The sequence below is a fragment of the Accipiter gentilis genome, chromosome 2, assembly GCF_929443795.1.
Source record: "Accipiter gentilis chromosome 2, bAccGen1.1, whole genome shotgun sequence".
Classification (NCBI taxonomy): Eukaryota; Metazoa; Chordata; class Aves; order Accipitriformes; family Accipitridae; genus Astur; species Astur gentilis.
This window is the reverse complement of record NC_064881.1, coordinates 29,774,451-29,791,230: the sequence shown is the minus strand read 5'-3', so window position 1 is coordinate 29,791,230 and position 16,780 is coordinate 29,774,451. Positions and strand designations below refer to the sequence as shown.

Genomic DNA, 16,780 nt, shown 5'->3' with positions numbered 1-16,780 from the left:
GAGCAAGCGGTGGGAAGGACTCTTTTCTGCCTGACCCCCCACCCCCGCTGCCGAATGGTCTCACCCGAGTTGGGACGGGCAGGCACGTGGGCTGGGCCGCGCGCGGGAGCGGCGTGAGGGGCAGGTGAGGCGTTGGCGGGTCCCAAGGGCCGGGCCGGGGCTGCGCTGTGCTGTGCTGCGCTGTGCGGCGCGGCGGGGCGGCCGCGCTCGCCCTCGCCCTCCCTCCCTCCCGCCCGCCCGCCGGCCGGGCTTGCTGCGTGCGGAGCGGCACGCCCTCACGCAGGCTGTAGGCAGAGGCGGCCGGCCTGGGGAGGCCTGCAAGGGGCGGTGAACGCGGCGGGGCCCGGTCCGGCTTCCCCCACACCACCCCCCCCAGGCCTGCGGCGGGGCGTGAGGTGGCGGCTCTGCGCAGAGAGCCCCTTCCCTCGGGGAGGGTTTGGGTCCCGGCTGGGCCTCCCCCGTGCTCCCAAAGGCACGGCTGTCCTACAGGGCAGCGAGCTGTGGCGTTCAGAGCCGGCTCCTCTCCTCAGTGATGCCTCCTCCGTTTGTCACGCGTTTAAAGCCTCAAAGCAGCTACTTGATGCTTTGTAGGGAGTAGTTTCTGCATTAACGCTCAGGGAATTAAGGCTCACGCTCCCAGCCCTGCGGGCCAGGCGAGGCAGCGCCCGAGTTACTCCTCAGCCCTTTCTCTCCCAGCAGGATGCTGCGCTGAGCTGGAAGATGGCTTCGTGGGCTCGGCTGGTCTCCCGCTGGCGTTGCCTGCTGCGAGCGGCCCGTGCTGCTGAAGGTCCTCGCGGTCTGAGCGGCTGCCACAGCACGCCACAGGGATGTCGGGGCTTCGCCCCTCTGGCTCTGCTGCCCTCCAGAAGTGACATTCTTCCGTGGAGATTGCAGGCATACAGGCATGCATCTGTAGAGAGCTGTTCTCCACCTGGCAGTGCCAAGGATGGATCCTTTTCTTCTCCTGAAAGTAACTTGCCTTCACCAGTAAAACAGGAACAAGCAAAAGCAGAAACATTACCTGATCTGAATGCAAAAATACCGTATGAAGGTAAGAGGCCTTAGGGATGTAATTTCTCCCAAATCTCCAAATCATGTTTTCAGCATTACCCTTGGTTCTCCTTTTTTGGCCTGTTTATCTAAAATACTTATCTGAAGTTCCTAACTTTCACTTGGTTTTAGCCCCATAGTTAACATGGAATTCCTGCGGTCACTCTAGCATGCAAAGAATACCTTTAAGCTGAGATAAAGGTAAAATGCTTTGGGTAAAAATGTCAGTCTGGAGCTGCTGTTTGAAGGGCTTTTCAGAAGTCTACCTGCAGCAGCTGAGCATTTGCCTTTCCCTCATAGTTGTGCTGGTACAAAATAAAGGGGTTTGTTTGTTGGTTTTGGTTGTTTGGGTGGGGTTTTTTTTTGTTTAAGGGTGGGGGAGCCCACCCCTGAAGCAGCTCGCACTACACAGCCGTTTGAATGATCATGGATGAACAACAGGAGGCAGCAGAGTGTGAAAGCCTGCTTAAGCACTGCCCTGATGAGAAATCCTTGTCCAACTGCCTCCTGAGGAAAGGACATAGATACAAGGTCGCCTTGGTGTTATTGCCCTGAGGAAATTGCCTCACTTTTCTCTACTTTTATATCTAAGTGATGATAAAAAAAATACCACCCTCTGAAAATAATTCTAGTATGCTGAGGAAACTTTCTCTGGATTACTAAGCAGTCTTGTATGTTCAGATTCTGCTTTGAGCCCAGCCAATTTGGATCCTACAGAGCTTATTTTTGGGGTGGCTCAGAGCTGCAACTGAGATCTGTGTGTTTGTGCAGCTGGTTCTGGAAACAGTGCTGCACCAGAACTGACAGGTCAGCCAGCTCGTATGTGTCTGCACCTGCGGTGCAGTTTATCTACATGCCAGATTTTTATCTGCCAGCAGACTTACTGTTGTGTATGTGTGTGTGGAGCATTTTGCCCAGTTGGCAGTGTATATAATGGAATAAACATAATTGCTAACTTTTTTTTTTTTTGTAACTTGAGGTGTGTTTCCTGATAGGAGGTCTAAAGAGCTTGAAGTGGCTAAAAGAAGGCATCTATGCTTCCAGAATGGAACTTAGTGTATATTGGTTCAATCCTCAACAAGTTGAAAGAAAATACTTCATATAGATTCCTAGACAGTTCTTATTACTGTTTAAGGTGTAAATGTTGCTAGAAATGTTTTACTGTGCTTTTGTTTTTGAGGCTTTGAGAAAAAGAAGTGGCAAGACCTACAACAGCTATTGAGCTAGTCTATGCAACTCTTCCTGGAACATTAGAGTCATCCTACTTAATTTGGAACCTGTCTTGGTAGTTCTGGTGTGGCTTTGTTTTCTTGACGTGGAAGTGTTACTCTAGTCTCTAGGAAGTCATTGTGAAAAGGTACAGGGCACAGAAAATCCTCATCCTGAAGAGTTTATAATTAGGGCTGTTGATCATAATAAGTCTGATAATTGAGGTGGATGCTAGCAGGCGGTCTGCAAACAGTAATCTTGATCTAGCTGCTGTGAGCTCCTGTCAATGCAAAAATAGATCAGTGTAAAGAAATATTTTTTTAAAAAGACACTGAGCTCTGTGGCTTGGAGCACTTAAGGGGAAACAAGCATAATGATGTTCACTTGGAAACCTGCCTGAGTAGGAAATGGATCTTGACTTCCTTAGCTGTTAGAGGTGGTGGCAGTCAGCAGCCATTCTGTCATAGATAAGACTTGATAGCTTGGTTGCAGTTGGCTGTGAAATACCTTGGAAGTTAAAACAACTGCAGTTCAGGCATCAGATTCAGAAGAGGCACAAAGTAGTGGGCTTGTCAGGTTATGAAAAATAATCTTTGCAGTAGCCTTTGATCTGGATATGATGAGGCAGGAATGCATTTGTGAAGACATGAAAGAAGATTCTTTTTCAAGAAGGTGATGTGATCTGTTGTCTGCAGTGATCAAGGCAGCAGACTGAAGGCAGGCTCTCTGGGTACTATGCTCAGTTTGGCCACGTGAGCAAGAGTTGATGAGCAGTGACAAGGAGTTGGAACAGAGACAAAAACTGGGAGCAGAGTCTATGTTCTCATATGTTTTCAAATAATAATGGATTGCCTGTTCATCTCATGCACAGTATTCTTGCATTTTTAAATGGATTTTTAGAGAGCTATATAGTGTTTGGTGGGAGCAGCTTTGTCTTTCACAAAATGCATTTGGGTCTCCGGTATTTGTTTCTTAGACTGGGATGACGTCCCACCTTCATGTGCTTTGGAGGAGATTTCTGAGGAAGAAGCTGTACAGATCATTGCAGAACCGCTTCTTCCTCTTCAGTCTTCCACGCTCCGAGATTATGTTGATCACTCAGAAACCCTGGCAAAACTTGTCCACCTAGGTATGTGTGTTTTGGGGGTTTTTGTTTTGGTTGGTTTGTTTGTTTGTTTGTTTTAATGTGGTTTGCCTATGTCTGGAGCTTTGGAGATTCTATAATTTGCATTTTGATCTTACCGGTTGCCTTGCAAACTTGAAAATAGGAACAGTAACCAATGGCTAAAAGCAGCAGAATGTTATCCAGAAAAAGAGAGGGGACTGCATGACTCACTAGCAATACCCTATTACTTGAAGACAAAGCTGGCTAGTTTTAATCCCTTAGTGCTGTGGATGCTAAAAGGAGGCATCTCCCACAGCTTCCAGAGGTGGGGAGCACTTTGTGTAACTTGATTGTTCTTCTTTTGGGATGGTTAAGGATGCTTTAATTTGCTGCCGAGAAATTGCAGCTTTCCATCCTTGGAAGGAAGGACGGAGAGCAGTTGCTGTGCAGAACCTTAGAAGTGGGGCAGAGTAAACTGGAGAGGCAAGAAGGAAGGGGTGGAAGAAAACTTTACTTCTCACCAAAAAGCACTTGGACTGTGTAGGAATAGCTGAGTTCAAGGTTGCTGGCCACCTCCTTGTTTCCCAAAAATGCAAGGAACACTAGAAAAAGGTTGGAGAAATAAATACTTGAGAGGGGGAGATCTGGCCCCATGTAGTAAAAAATTGCTATGTGTGAGCCAGTATCCAAAGGCACTTCACTGCAAAATTGTCCCCTTCCTTTCTATAATGGAGTTGGGAATTCCTTGCACATGTACTTCCGTGCAACAAGAATAGGTCTCTACATGTGGCATGTGCTGGTGTACTTGATTCCTCACATGCAGGATTCAGTGCAAATGTCTTCCTTCAAAAAATAAACTCAGCGAAAGCATCTAAAACAACTGCTTGTTTTATCTGGAATCTTTCCACAACATACAAGGTGTTGTGACCTTGCTGTGTTGAGCAATTAAAGTATGCTAAATTAGTGAAAAAAAGGAGTAGTCCTATAAATTTCAACATGTTGTCATGAAACATTTATAGGAAGTAGGGTCTGTGTTTAATTAAAACAATTTCTAATTTTGTTTGTTGTAGGAGTTGACTTATCCCAAGTGGAGAAACGTCAAAAGGCAGGTCAGCTCTTACTGACCTTGGACTTTGAAAAAGATATAAGAAAAATACTTCTGTTTCTTAAGGACGTGGGTGTAGAAGACAACCAGCTGGGACCGTTCCTGACCAAAAATCCATACATCCTTGCTGAAGATCTGGAAGCTTTAGAAAGCAGGTAAGCCTTTTAAGTAGCAGCAGGGTGTCAAGCCCCTTGGCTTGACGATCTAGTTTCCCAGTTGGCTTAACCTTGACTGAACCTGTGTTGCTGCTGCTTCCTTTCTCACTCGATCCCTGGCTTGGTGTTCCTGTGCCTTCCCATCAGTCAGCATTAACATGTGGTGGTATCGTAAGTCGAGTCAACATCCTGATCCACCTGAAAACTGACCATTAACAAATTTTACTGCTCATCCCTGTCTCTCTGCCACAGAGGAAGCAGCTTGCCCTCCTAGGCCAATTGCTTCACCTTTGTCAGCTTAGATTCCAAAATCTTAGTCCCTGAGGCTTTACCTAAATTTGTAAAACAGTATTAACCTCTTCAGTCATGCTTTGAAACCACTCGTCTAGATGATATGTCTACTCATACCTTATGAATTCTGCAGAAAAAGGAGACCAGATCTCTTCTGTGTTTACATCTAATAGCAGCAGAAGGTTCTGGTGATTCCACCCCCACATACACCCTCTGCCCCGTTGTCCAGCTTAAACTGAGCACAAGACTACAATGAACTTTTTGTGTGTGTTCACACTTGTACGGCCCTACACTGTTCCTCAGTCCATAAAATGGACTTTTATTCTTAAAATTACTTGACAGACTTGCATTAATGCAACAGTTCTTTTACAGAACAACTCATGTGTGTGCATGCGCACTTTGTAATGAACTCAAAACATCTTGGTATTTAAAAATTCCAGAAGAGAGTCTGTCTGCTTGGCCTCTGCGTGTAGTAGCTGTCCAAGACAGAAATCTGAAGGTACGGCTTTTTGGAAACAGGCACATTAGTAGACTCATGTCTAACATAGACTTGACTTTTCTACTTTCTCCTCTGTTCTTCCATCTTCCTCTTCAGTAAATGGCCTTTCAGAACCAGTATCCAAAAAGAATCTGTGTCATTTTTCAGCATTAGTTTTCACTCTGGATGTTGGAGTTGCTTATATTCTTCTGAAGAGAGTATTTTTTGCTGTGATAAACATTCTAACTCTCCTGTGAAGTCAGATTTGCTTTTCAGTGACTGTCCTCTGGCACTGCCTGGTTAGTGAAGTAGGGACTGAACAAGGCAATTCAATTTCTTCTTTTCTGCAGCTTGATTTTTCAGTGAGTTTATCTGGCACTGCTGAATGCTTTCCTGCAAGCTTTAAAGTAAGTGTGCTGCAGAGGGTGTATGGCAGGCCGTGAAGTGAATGTGTCTCAGATAGCTGTCTTTTGAAAGCTGAGTATCACCTTTGCATAAACACTTCGGTGCAGATGGACATGGTATTGGTTACATCACTCTGGAATGTTTTATTGCTATGGATTCCACGTTGCCAGGAAACAAAACACAAATTTCAATAGATTTGGCATTTGACTTCAGATAAACACTGTAAAAGTCAAAACATTCCATAATTCATAACAATTCTGACAGTTGCAAATCAGTGTCTGTACTGCAGCTGCACCAGATGCTTTGTTTTATGGTATTGTTAATGATGACTTAAAACTGTTAACATGCTACATAGAACTGCTGACCCCTGTAGTAGAACAAGAGCTAACCTCGGTGCCATCACTCAGAAATTTATCTCAAACTTTGGTCAGGTTGGATGATTTTGCTTCTTTAACATACCAGTTTCTGGAGTCAGGTTGCTACCATCTTGCCATCCCTCTTTTAAGCTTCTTTCCTTTCCAGGATGTGAAGAAATGCTTCAGGTGTGAATCTTAATGACTTTTTTAACAGAAAACAAGTGGAGGGGAGTCAGGACAACCAAAAGGTTTTATTTTTAATTTGCTCATTTAGCTATATTTCTAGGATGCTTGGCAGTTGTGCCCTTGAAAAATTGAATGGAAGAAGTATAGTGTAGCCAAGGTGTAGCATTCAAAACATAATGGGATAATTTTTGAAGGGCCAATTGTTTATTGTTGTGTTCTGCATTTCTCTTCCTCCTAACCTCTCCTTGTCTCTCAGCCTCCTGCAGCTAGTTCCATCAGCATTGTCTGGAACCTGGGCTGCTACCTTCTGTGTTGGGGTGCCTGCTCAGTTAGGAATTGGTCCTCTAGAGCTTGTTCTTGGATCTTCTGTCTAGATGTTTTTGGCTTGTGATGACTTAATTTTTGAAGGTTTGTGGAAAGAGAGGGAGGTTGTAGTGAGTGAAAGGTATCTTTATTTTTTTCTCTCCACAAGACATGATTTAACACACAGCCCATCTTTTGCTGAATATGTGCTTCTACAGAATATTCTGCAATCTATTTAGTATCTTAATTACTGCCAGATAAAGTCAGTACTTGTATGCTCTAAGTTCATCTGACAGTAAATACTTCTGTATATGCTCATCTGTAACCAAAGGAAACCTCTTCAAATTGTAGTTTAGGTTTTTTGTAAATGGTGGCACGTGAGTTAATCATGTCTCTATTTTGTGTGCTGTATTCCCCCCCAACCCCATTCCCTTTTCTGGGAGCTGTGGCAATAATCTACTGCAAGTAGTACTTGAAGTAGGATTTAACTTTCACTGAATTCAACAAAGTTTGGAAAAAGTTTTGAGTTGGAAAGAAAGAAAGCAAGCTCTGTTAAACATAAAAACTTTAGTCAGCTCCTTCTCCTTTCTGACAACCAGATGTTTTGTAACTAAATCCTTGGACCAGTGACTAAAAGTAGAGACCTATTGTAACAAAAGTAACTTCAGCTGATTTAGAAATGTCTTTTTGGACAATGTCTCTACAGATAGCATTGTTGTATGATATTTCTACTCCAATGCTATTGGCAAAACAGGGATGTATGAGGTATAGTACTCTGTTCTTTCAGCAGTAGAAATGGAATTCATTAAAATAGCAAAAGGCTGTATATATCTTCTTGTCCATACCCTATGATGATCTATTAATATGTTTGCAATCTAGGAGACAGGCTGGTAGTTAAACATAGGTTAACATAGTTATCTGCTTAAGTACAGCTGGAAGGAATTAAAATCTGTCTTCAGTATTGACATTCTGCTCTGAGGTTTATTTTACTTCTAATTAATTGGAAGGGATGGTATTTTGCTTTTACGATAACTGCAGATTTCACTCTAATTATTTTTGGCAGGGTTGCATGTTAATGCTAGAACATCTGTCCATTTATAAGATATCACTGAGGAATTTAAGCAAGTACTGAATAAATGGAGGCAATAAAATTTTCATCACTGGATTTTATTTTGTTTTTGTTCTCCTTCTAGAGTGGCTTACCTAAAATCAAAAAAATTTGGTAAGGCAGAAATTGCTCAGATGGTCTCAAGAGCTCCATATTTGCTGTTGTTTTCAGTGGAAAGACTGGATAACAGACTGGGTTTCTTCAAAAATGAACTTGGTCTCAGTGTAAAAAAGGTAAAGACTATACACTGAAGTCTTTAGGTACTTTGCTAGTGACAGCTGTAAGGCCTTGGAACATGAATACTTCCAGTGTTTGGAGGTTATCCACAAACATTAGTGACATTACTGATGGTAATACATAGAGGGTTACAGGAGGATAACATGATTTTAACTGTCTATAGAAGTAATATGGACACCTAACGTTCAAAGGTCCTGAAGTACGGTTCTTGAAGATGATCTGCTGCAGGTTATTGTCAAACAAGTATGTGTGTGTCCAGTTTTATTATCTGAAGTGGGTCAGAGGACTGAATCCATTGCTGAAACAGGAAGCAGCTTTTTTAACTTCTAGAAAATTAATTGGCTCTCTTCACCTCATCAAGATACTGTAACATACTTAACTCATCGGTGAAAAATAGTCTTAATCTGTGAATATCATATCAAACCAAATGCCAAATCATATGCTCAGCTCACCAAGAGTAACCCCTGGATTCACTGGTGAGTGCTTACCACATTACGTGCTTAGCAGGTATTTAGCACTGTGCTTTGGGATCTTCAGAGGTAGTAGCTGGACTTTAAGTGGGCAGTGTTAGTTGTTTCCTGCAGTAGCTGGGGATTACAATAAATGTGAAGTTCCAAGTGGAATCTGGTGTTCTTGTATTGGCTTCTATTAGCTGAACAGTCAGAGCTGTCACAGTGCCTGTTGCTGGCCTTTCCACATTTGAGGTAAGAGATCTCTCTGGAAAAGGGTTTAGTCACTGCCTTGTACTCAGGGTGGATTACAAGTAATCACATGCCTTAGGGGATGTGGAGTAATTTCTTGTATTGCCATCATACTAGGGTCTAACCAGATCCTGAAGTAGACAAATTCCACTGCAGCTGAAAAATCCTTTTATAGCTTCTATCAGGTAGTGTTTTGTTTGTTTTTTTAAAAAGGTGGGAAGAAACAACATGAACACTGAGAGAGATTGGGCACTTGACCATGCCTTCTGCTTTTGGGGTATGCTTTTACTCCCTTTTCCTGTCTGTTTTACAACAGCTATGTTATTTTTTGTTTTCTAGAGGAACAATTTGAGTAACTTTTTGCATCTTAATATACTGCTGCTTCATGCAAACTCATATTTGGGGTAGAGATAAAATGCAATGCAAGTCAAAGAGCATCCCTTTTCCAACTGAAAAAAAAAAGTTTATATGAGATCTCTTCCTTTCACAGATGGAGTCACAAAAAAGCTTTCAGTAATAATCTTTCCTTTGTGTGTTTTGCCTAATCGTAGACAAAGGATCTGGTAATTCGTCTTCCAAGGCTACTGACTGGCAAATTGGAGCCTGTAAAAGAAAATCTTCAGGTGAGTTTATTAGTAGATATTAAAAGCGTATTGTGTATCCACATAGTTTAAGAATTGTCAGAACATAAGATTCCTGGAGGAGAGTCCTGCACAGAAAGAATTTAATGAACTAATTTTAGTGGAGATATAAAATAGCTGAGGATTTTGTTAAACAATTTCTTTTCCTCTATAGCTTGCAAGCTTACAGCATACGTGGAGCAGTTCCTTATTCTGTCTTCTACTCTGATGTAGGTTAGAAACTTCATCTGGGTCCCTTCCTGCCAAAAGTTGCTATCTGTTGACACAAATTGTTACCCATTTCTTTACAACGAGTGAAAAATAGGGCTTGCTCCCTCTTTTTTTTTTCTTTTTCCTTAATTATTATGTTTTTTTGCTAACTTGGATTGCTCATGAGGATTTAGGAGCAAGAAATGTGCAGTTGATTATTTTCCTCTTGGCAGGTAGCTAGTCTGCCAAAATGTGCATTTGACACCTATTGTCTGATAACAGATGGTCGTTATTAACAACTGTTGGGTAAATAACTTTAAACCCACAGGGACTCCTTTCCCTTTTGAAAATGTAACTATGTATTGGTTTAATTACTGCGCTGTAAAGCCATCTAGGCCAAACAGCATGATGTAGTGTAACAATTTGAGAAATCCCATTATCCTATAACGCATAACTATGAATTAAAATATGTAATTTTCAGACAGACTCACTGCTCTGAAACTATTAAACACTGGGAATCTTGCAGTCTGAAATGTGTGTGTGGTAAGGGAGGAGACTGGAAAGTAACAGACTGTTCCAATTAATAGTGCTTTCTTTTTAATGAACATTGTTTCCACAAGCTAGGGATTCAGTATATTATAATGAATGTATTTTTAAGATCCTCAGTTCTATGTGACTATCTCGTCTATCTACTGAAAAGTGTATAGTGTAGCATCCCTATTTTTAACATGTTCTAGAGGGAGAGGAAGGATTTTTAGGTCCTCACTGTTGGAATCTACTAATACTTAGAAGCTCCAGGCTTTCAGGAGGTTGGATGTCTCAGATTCAGAATCTGAGTTCAGACCTGTATGTCCTAAGCTGGTGGTGGGCAGGCAGTACTCAGGAAGTGAAACCATGTACCAGCAGTTCAGAAGCGATCTGAGTGGGCTGTTATTCAGAAACAACTGCAGCAGCTGATACAGGTTGTCAAAAAACACCAGTCATGGACTAAATGAGCTGAAGGATGGCTTATTCCATCCTCTGAAGGTTTCATCAAGCACAATTACAGGTTCATTGACAGGGTAAAACTGGAAAGCTTGCATTACCACTGCCTGTTGTGGGAATCATACAGAGTATGTTGACTATTGCTGGGGCTTACACAGTAAGGATATTAGCATATGTGGTTTAGAGAGTTACTGAATGTTAAATGTTTGCTGTCAAACTGAGTGCAGTCCAAGCAACTTACACTTGAGCTCACTGTTCATGTCAAGAGAGAGCTGTTCCGTTTCACAGAGTAGAAAAGAACAGCTCAAGATTCTTGCACAATTACCTCTACAGCAGGGCAATCTATACATCTCCACTGATTCAACGTCAGGTCTTACTCTCGGTTGTGTATCTTAATGCAGTAAGTTACCCCTGCCAACTCAGATCCGTGGAAGACTGCAAACACATCTCTTCATACTTGAATGCTGTCTTGCAAATACTTATAAAGCAGATAAGGAAGAACCAGCAGTTGAAAGACCTGATTATAGTCACCTCTAGAAACAATTCCCTGTAAGGGTCTGGAAGTCCTAAGGTAGCTTCAAAACCCAGATTCTAAGCCCTTCCCTTTGTATTTGCCAGGCAGTTTTGTAAAAGAGCTGCAGTCTTGGCACATCAAACTGGAAAAACAAAAAGCACCACCTTTTTGCCAACTGAAGACGTACCTGAGTTGGATTTGAAAGTCTGGTTATGTTGACTGGCAAGCACACCCACTTCATGACTGAAAACAAGCTGCTTGTAAATGTCACTGGAGGATAGAAGAAATGGCTGAGTTACCAGTCACTCTTGTATGCTGAATTCCTTTCTCAACAGCTCAATGAACTGCTTGCCATTCTGCACTTTGAGAGGAGTGCTCATGATTTTATTGAAAAACTGTGTTTTGTTTTCCTTTTCGGAAACCATAATTGAAGTCAAGGCAGTCTCTGAAAAAAGACATCTTTCTTTAGACATTAACCAACTGTAAAATAAACTGAATACACCGCATATTGTACACATCTCTTTCAGGTTCAACAGACTTCAGTTGAAGACTACAAGACTAAAATCATACCCTCTAATATAAAAATATAACTTGGATACATTAGCAGAAGAAATAACACATTAACAAAAGTAGTCACTAGCTATTTGATTGCTGTGTTTTACAGAGCTCAACAGCTCCACAACTAGAAAGTCATTCTCTTTTGACAGCCTGGTATTGAAACTGATGAAGGACTCTTAGGGGAGAATTTTTATGCTTGTAACTGCCATGTATACTGAGACACTGCTTTTTTGCTCATATCTCAGACAAGCTGAAAAATACATAGCATTCACAGAAGTCATCTTTACTTCAGTCATACTCTATAGACAAATGACACTTTAATCCAGAATGATAAAAAATTTGCACTGTCTGACTTGAGAAGAACTGGAGTGGCAGATATTATTGTGGGTTGCATTCTTGTTGCTGTGTGACAAAAGGTGGAAGAATTTTGCATTATTTTATTTCAGTGGCATGTTAAAATAAGCTAAGTCTGCTATAGCTGACTTTTGAAGATAAAATTGTGCTCTTTTTCAGGTCTGTCAGATTGAACTTGGTTTTCAACGTAATGAAATTCAAGAGATTGTGTTTAAAATCCCCAAGATTTTAACTGCAAGTAAAAAGAGACTCAAACAGACATTTGACTACTTGCACAACATAATGGGCATTCCCCACCACATGCTTACTCGCTTTCCTCAGGTGAGCTGTCAATCTGGGAATAAAGCATAGGTGCTCTTTGCACAGCTGCTTCTCTAGTTTGGTGCTGAAGGTGAAGCCTCACCATATGCAGGACACATGTGAATTCTTCAGCTTGTCTGTGGCTTCTACTCTAATTTGGATAACTTTTATTAGCAATTCACCAACCATTGAGAATTCCAGTGTGAAAGTGCCTTTCTTCTCCCTCTGGCACATGTGACACCACCACCCCCAGTCTTGTGAATTTTTAAGTTTTAAACAGAAGTAGTCATGCTCATCTCTTCTGGATCCATGCAAGAGACATTACTCCCATCTTAGGGATTCCTTGTCCTGAAATCTTGCCTAGTGAGACACAAGGGAAGATGGATCATGCAGAAGATCTGTTCATTATGTAGCATATATATATATATATATAAAAGCATTTCTTTCAGATTTGTCTAGTTAAAGAATAAATTTTATGGATTCTAGGATCTGAAAATATAGTTTAAAGGTAAGAGAAGTTCTGCCCATTAGGCAATTGGATTCTCATTGATCTTCCTATTGCTGCAGCAATAGCTAAAAAATCACAGTGAAAATAGATTAGTTTCTTGATGATTATTTTGGGTTTTTTTCTATCTCCTCATTAATGTTATTTCCTCACAAATTAAAAGTTGAAAGCATTAGTCACTTCATCCAATGCCAACATGCAGTCACACTAGCTTCTTAAAAGGTAAAAAAGAAAGCTCAAATTACAGCTTCTTAACTGCAGTAATTTTCTTCCTAAAGCAAGTGTAGTAGGGCATGTAACTGTCTAACCTAACTGGCTAAAAAGTCAAAATTATATGGGCAAATAAAACTACTCCCCAGGATTTTGATTACTTATCTTGTTATTTAATATAGCTTTATTTAACAAGGATACTTGCTATAACTCCAATCCATGTGTCACTTTTGCCCTCCTTGACCTGTAAGTGACCACAAGTCTTGCTCACTTCCTTCTCAGTTGTCTTATTGTTGGCTTCATGGTGGTTCACCTCATTATGTCCCTTCTCTTTGTTTGGAAGGGTAAGTGAAGAGTTTCTTCTATTCTTTGTTCTTGGCACAGTTACCCTTTCTCTTCCCCGTTCTTCCCTTCTGTCCTCAAAAACTGTGAGTTCCAGGATGGGGCTAATGCAACTCTGTCTGTATATATTCTGGACATTAACTTGTACATTCACAAATGCATACTTGTCTCCATCTGTTCTTGCTTCTATCCTGAATGACAGTAATGCTGAAAATAAGAGGTATACAGGATTTTTTTGTCAAATCCTCTCTGATATTACAGGTGGTGTTGTAATCATCCTTTCTGTCAGCTAGCCCCATAACTGGTAGTTAAGGTTTTTTCCCATTTTCTGACTCCCTTTTAAAATTCAAGGAAGGCAGAGGAGGAACAGTAGTTTTGCTTTCTGTCCTAGTTCAAATTAGTTTCCATCTTCATGAAATCCTTCAGTAAGGATTCAGTACTCTCCTTTTTAGTAAAAACTCTGCTCGCTTTCATTGTTCTAGCATTCATGTTTTCACCATCATCTTCTCTAAAGCAGCATCTCTCTTCAGTTGTACTGCTCAGAAATGCAGAGTTAGATCTCTCCTTTTAAGACTTAACTGTGTGTGCATCTCTTATCTTCCCCACTTCTCCCTCTTTTTAGACGTGCCACTGATTTATTTCATGTTTCTCTTACCATTGTTCTCGCCTTTGACTGCCTAGAACAGAACTCTTTTTGTGACAAGTATCTTCAAAGGTAGGCATGGCTCTACAGCAGAAGACAAGTGGTTGTTTTAAACCACTGCACTGTGCCTTTTGGCTGTGTTATGACTGGAGGCGCAGCCACTCACCTTTTCCGTTGCCACTGTGCAATTCACTCATTTGTATTGCACCACGTGGTCACTTGGTCATTGCTTCCATATAACAATGCTCATCTGAATCTAGCTGTATAAATAAAGGCTTCTGACACTATAGGGAAAATGCTTAAGTATTCTTGTTCTCTGTTCCTGAATGTCTCCTCTCCGCTTTCTTGGCTGTTATTACACAAAAGTAATATAGTTATACAAACAAAAAACTAACATGCTTGAGAGTTGTATCACTCCCTGATTTCCCTTGCGTGTGTACGTGGGCATATTGCATTGAAGCATTTATTTAGAATTTAGATAATTTGTATATAAATGTAACCTATCTGGTGTTTGACATAAATGAGAAGAAAAGACGCAAATTATTTGTTTTCTTCCTAGATCTTCAGTTAGCATCAAAAAAAATGCTCTTGTTATAGATTCATCAGAGTCTGAAATTTAGACAACCTAAAAGATTCTTCCCTTTCTTTCTTAGGTTTTCAACTCAAAGCTATTACGAATCAAAGAGAGACATATGTTTCTTACGTTCTTGGGAAGAGCCCAGTATGACCCAGCACAACCCAGCTACATCTCTCTGGACCAGCTAGTATCCTTGCCCGATGAGGTGTTTTGTACAGAGATTGCCAAAGCTTCTATACAGGACTTTGAAAAATTCTTAAAAACGCTTTAATTAGTAACACATGTAAAAAGGAATAAAGTTATGAAATAAACATATTTTATAAAACTACTCCCCTTTATGGTCTCTTAACTTCTTAATTACTGGTTTAAGAAGTTGTTGTTTATGAAACATTTGTAGGATTTAAAGGCTCACAGTAATAGTCTTTATGGTGACTTAAAAATATATTTCAGAAGGATCGAGTGATATGTTTATTGCTACTGATGCAATCCATGTAATTAATTGCTAACTTAATTCAGAGTGAATGATGCAGCACACTAACAGAAAAGTAAATCAAAGTGGATTCTTCTTTTTTTTTTTTGTTTCTTTCAATAATTTCAGAGTTTTGGGAGATGGAAAAACTGGCTAGTGACTTATTCCCTGTTTTGCCCTCTATCTTCTCCCCTCACCCTCCCTCCCAAAAGTTAGAATAACAAGGTAGTGCAGTAGTGAAGAAGGGATGTGTTTACCTGCTTTTATCTTAAGAGCTAATAGTGTTGTTCTTTTCCTTGTATGGTAGAAAGAAGTACACCATTACATATGTGAAGCTCCTCATACAAAAAGGCATTTTTCAACAGGTTACAAAGGTGTTTCTTTGTGAAGCTGCCTGCTGAAGTTAATATCCTAAAAGCTGTGCAGTGAAACTTGGTTTGAAATATCAAAGAAAATCAGCAAACTGAATCTAGGCAAATTACAGAAAGAAAATAAAACAATACCCATCCCTGAAATCCAGAAGGAGCTTATTTTAAGTCACTTTTCTCTTCCCCTTGTTGAGGGGGGAAGCAGTTTTTCCCCACCCCAATGAGATTTGTATGGCTTTAGCATACAAGTAACCACACAAAAAAGAGGCTGTAGTACATACTTAGTTGACAAGTTATCTTGCTCGGTTATAACAACTGATAGGAATTGCAGGAGTGTTAAAAGTACTTAATCCTATCAGTAGACAAATTGCATTAATACAGAATTATCAAATCCTTCACGGTGTATTTGGGCAAAGAGAAGAAACTGACTAAACCCAAATGCAAACTGTCTGATAGTTTATTGTTTAGAAGTTTCCATTCTTTCTGTTAAAACAGTTCAGAAAACTGAAATCCAGATGTTTTCATTTGGATTTAAGCTTATTTAATGAAAAAGCCTCAATGTTTTAAAAGCTCAGTGTTGGAGCTTAAAATACCAATTTGTATGCAGATAGCAGAATAAAATTCAAAAGGTTAAATTCCCCTAATAGGTGGGAAACAAAGTAAGGTTAAAGAGACATATAAAGAATGAGAATAGTAGTGATCTCTGGATTACAACTTGGGTCTTTTATCCAAAATAAAAATTTGGAATTTGAATTACAACACTCAAGAAAAGGAGTGTTGTCAGAACAAGCAGGGTGCAAAATGATTTACTGGGGCATATTTGCTTGAAACACTGTAAAAAACCACATTCATTGTCTGCAATATATATCTGAGATGCTCTCTTTTGTCTTTTGTTCTCTTGTTTCCCACTCCATTGGCCTGGGAAGATCACTTGAAGTCTTCTATTAAGTAGACTTCTTGGTGGAGATGCATAACAAATTTGATCTAAAGTGGTGGCCAAACACTTTCCCCGTTCCCTCCTTTTAAATAAAAATATCTAATTCGGTATGCTTACTTAGATTTTGACTGTATTAAAATGCTAATAACAAATATAATCTTCAAACCAGCTAGTAGAAATTGATGTTTGTAGTAAAAATTGTTAATAGGAAGTATGTGGGTTCATAATGCCAAAGACTGCTTTTGCAGATTTACTCCGCTGTCCTTATCATGATCTATATTACCATGTGATAAACCACTCTAATATAAATTATTATAGAATGTGTATATTTTGAACATCTCAAACTTAGCTTTTAATTCCTTTAGTATTTTTAAATGTAAAAATGATTGCTGCCAGAGCTAAACCAGTTTCTTTGAAATGCTAAATGCATGAGCTTATGCCAAAATAGTTTCCCAGAAATACCATGAAGAAAGGAAGCAAAAGATTTTATGGGAGTGCTA

General features: G+C 40.3%; 1 protein-coding gene across 2 annotated transcripts; it reads left to right on the top strand.

Moving 5' to 3' along the window:
- The first annotated feature begins 17 nt into the window (after window positions 1–17).
- Window positions 18–14,834, top strand: MTERF3 (mitochondrial transcription termination factor 3). 2 transcript variants are annotated; one of them, XM_049827533.1, is made up of 8 exons: window positions 18–124; window positions 700–1,051; window positions 3,236–3,388; window positions 4,435–4,624; window positions 7,837–7,984; window positions 9,241–9,312; window positions 12,089–12,250; window positions 14,583–14,834. In XM_049827533.1, exons 2-8 carry the CDS (start codon window positions 721–723, stop codon window positions 14,775–14,777), a joined length of 1,251 nt encoding a protein of 416 aa, XP_049683490.1. In that variant the 5' UTR covers window positions 18–124; window positions 700–720; the 3' UTR covers window positions 14,778–14,834. The 2 variants fall into 2 exon arrangements, with proteins under 2 accessions (XP_049683490.1, XP_049683496.1); XM_049827539.1 differs by having other exon boundaries at window positions 697–1,051.
- The last annotated feature ends 1,946 nt before the right edge of the window (window positions 14,835–16,780 follow it).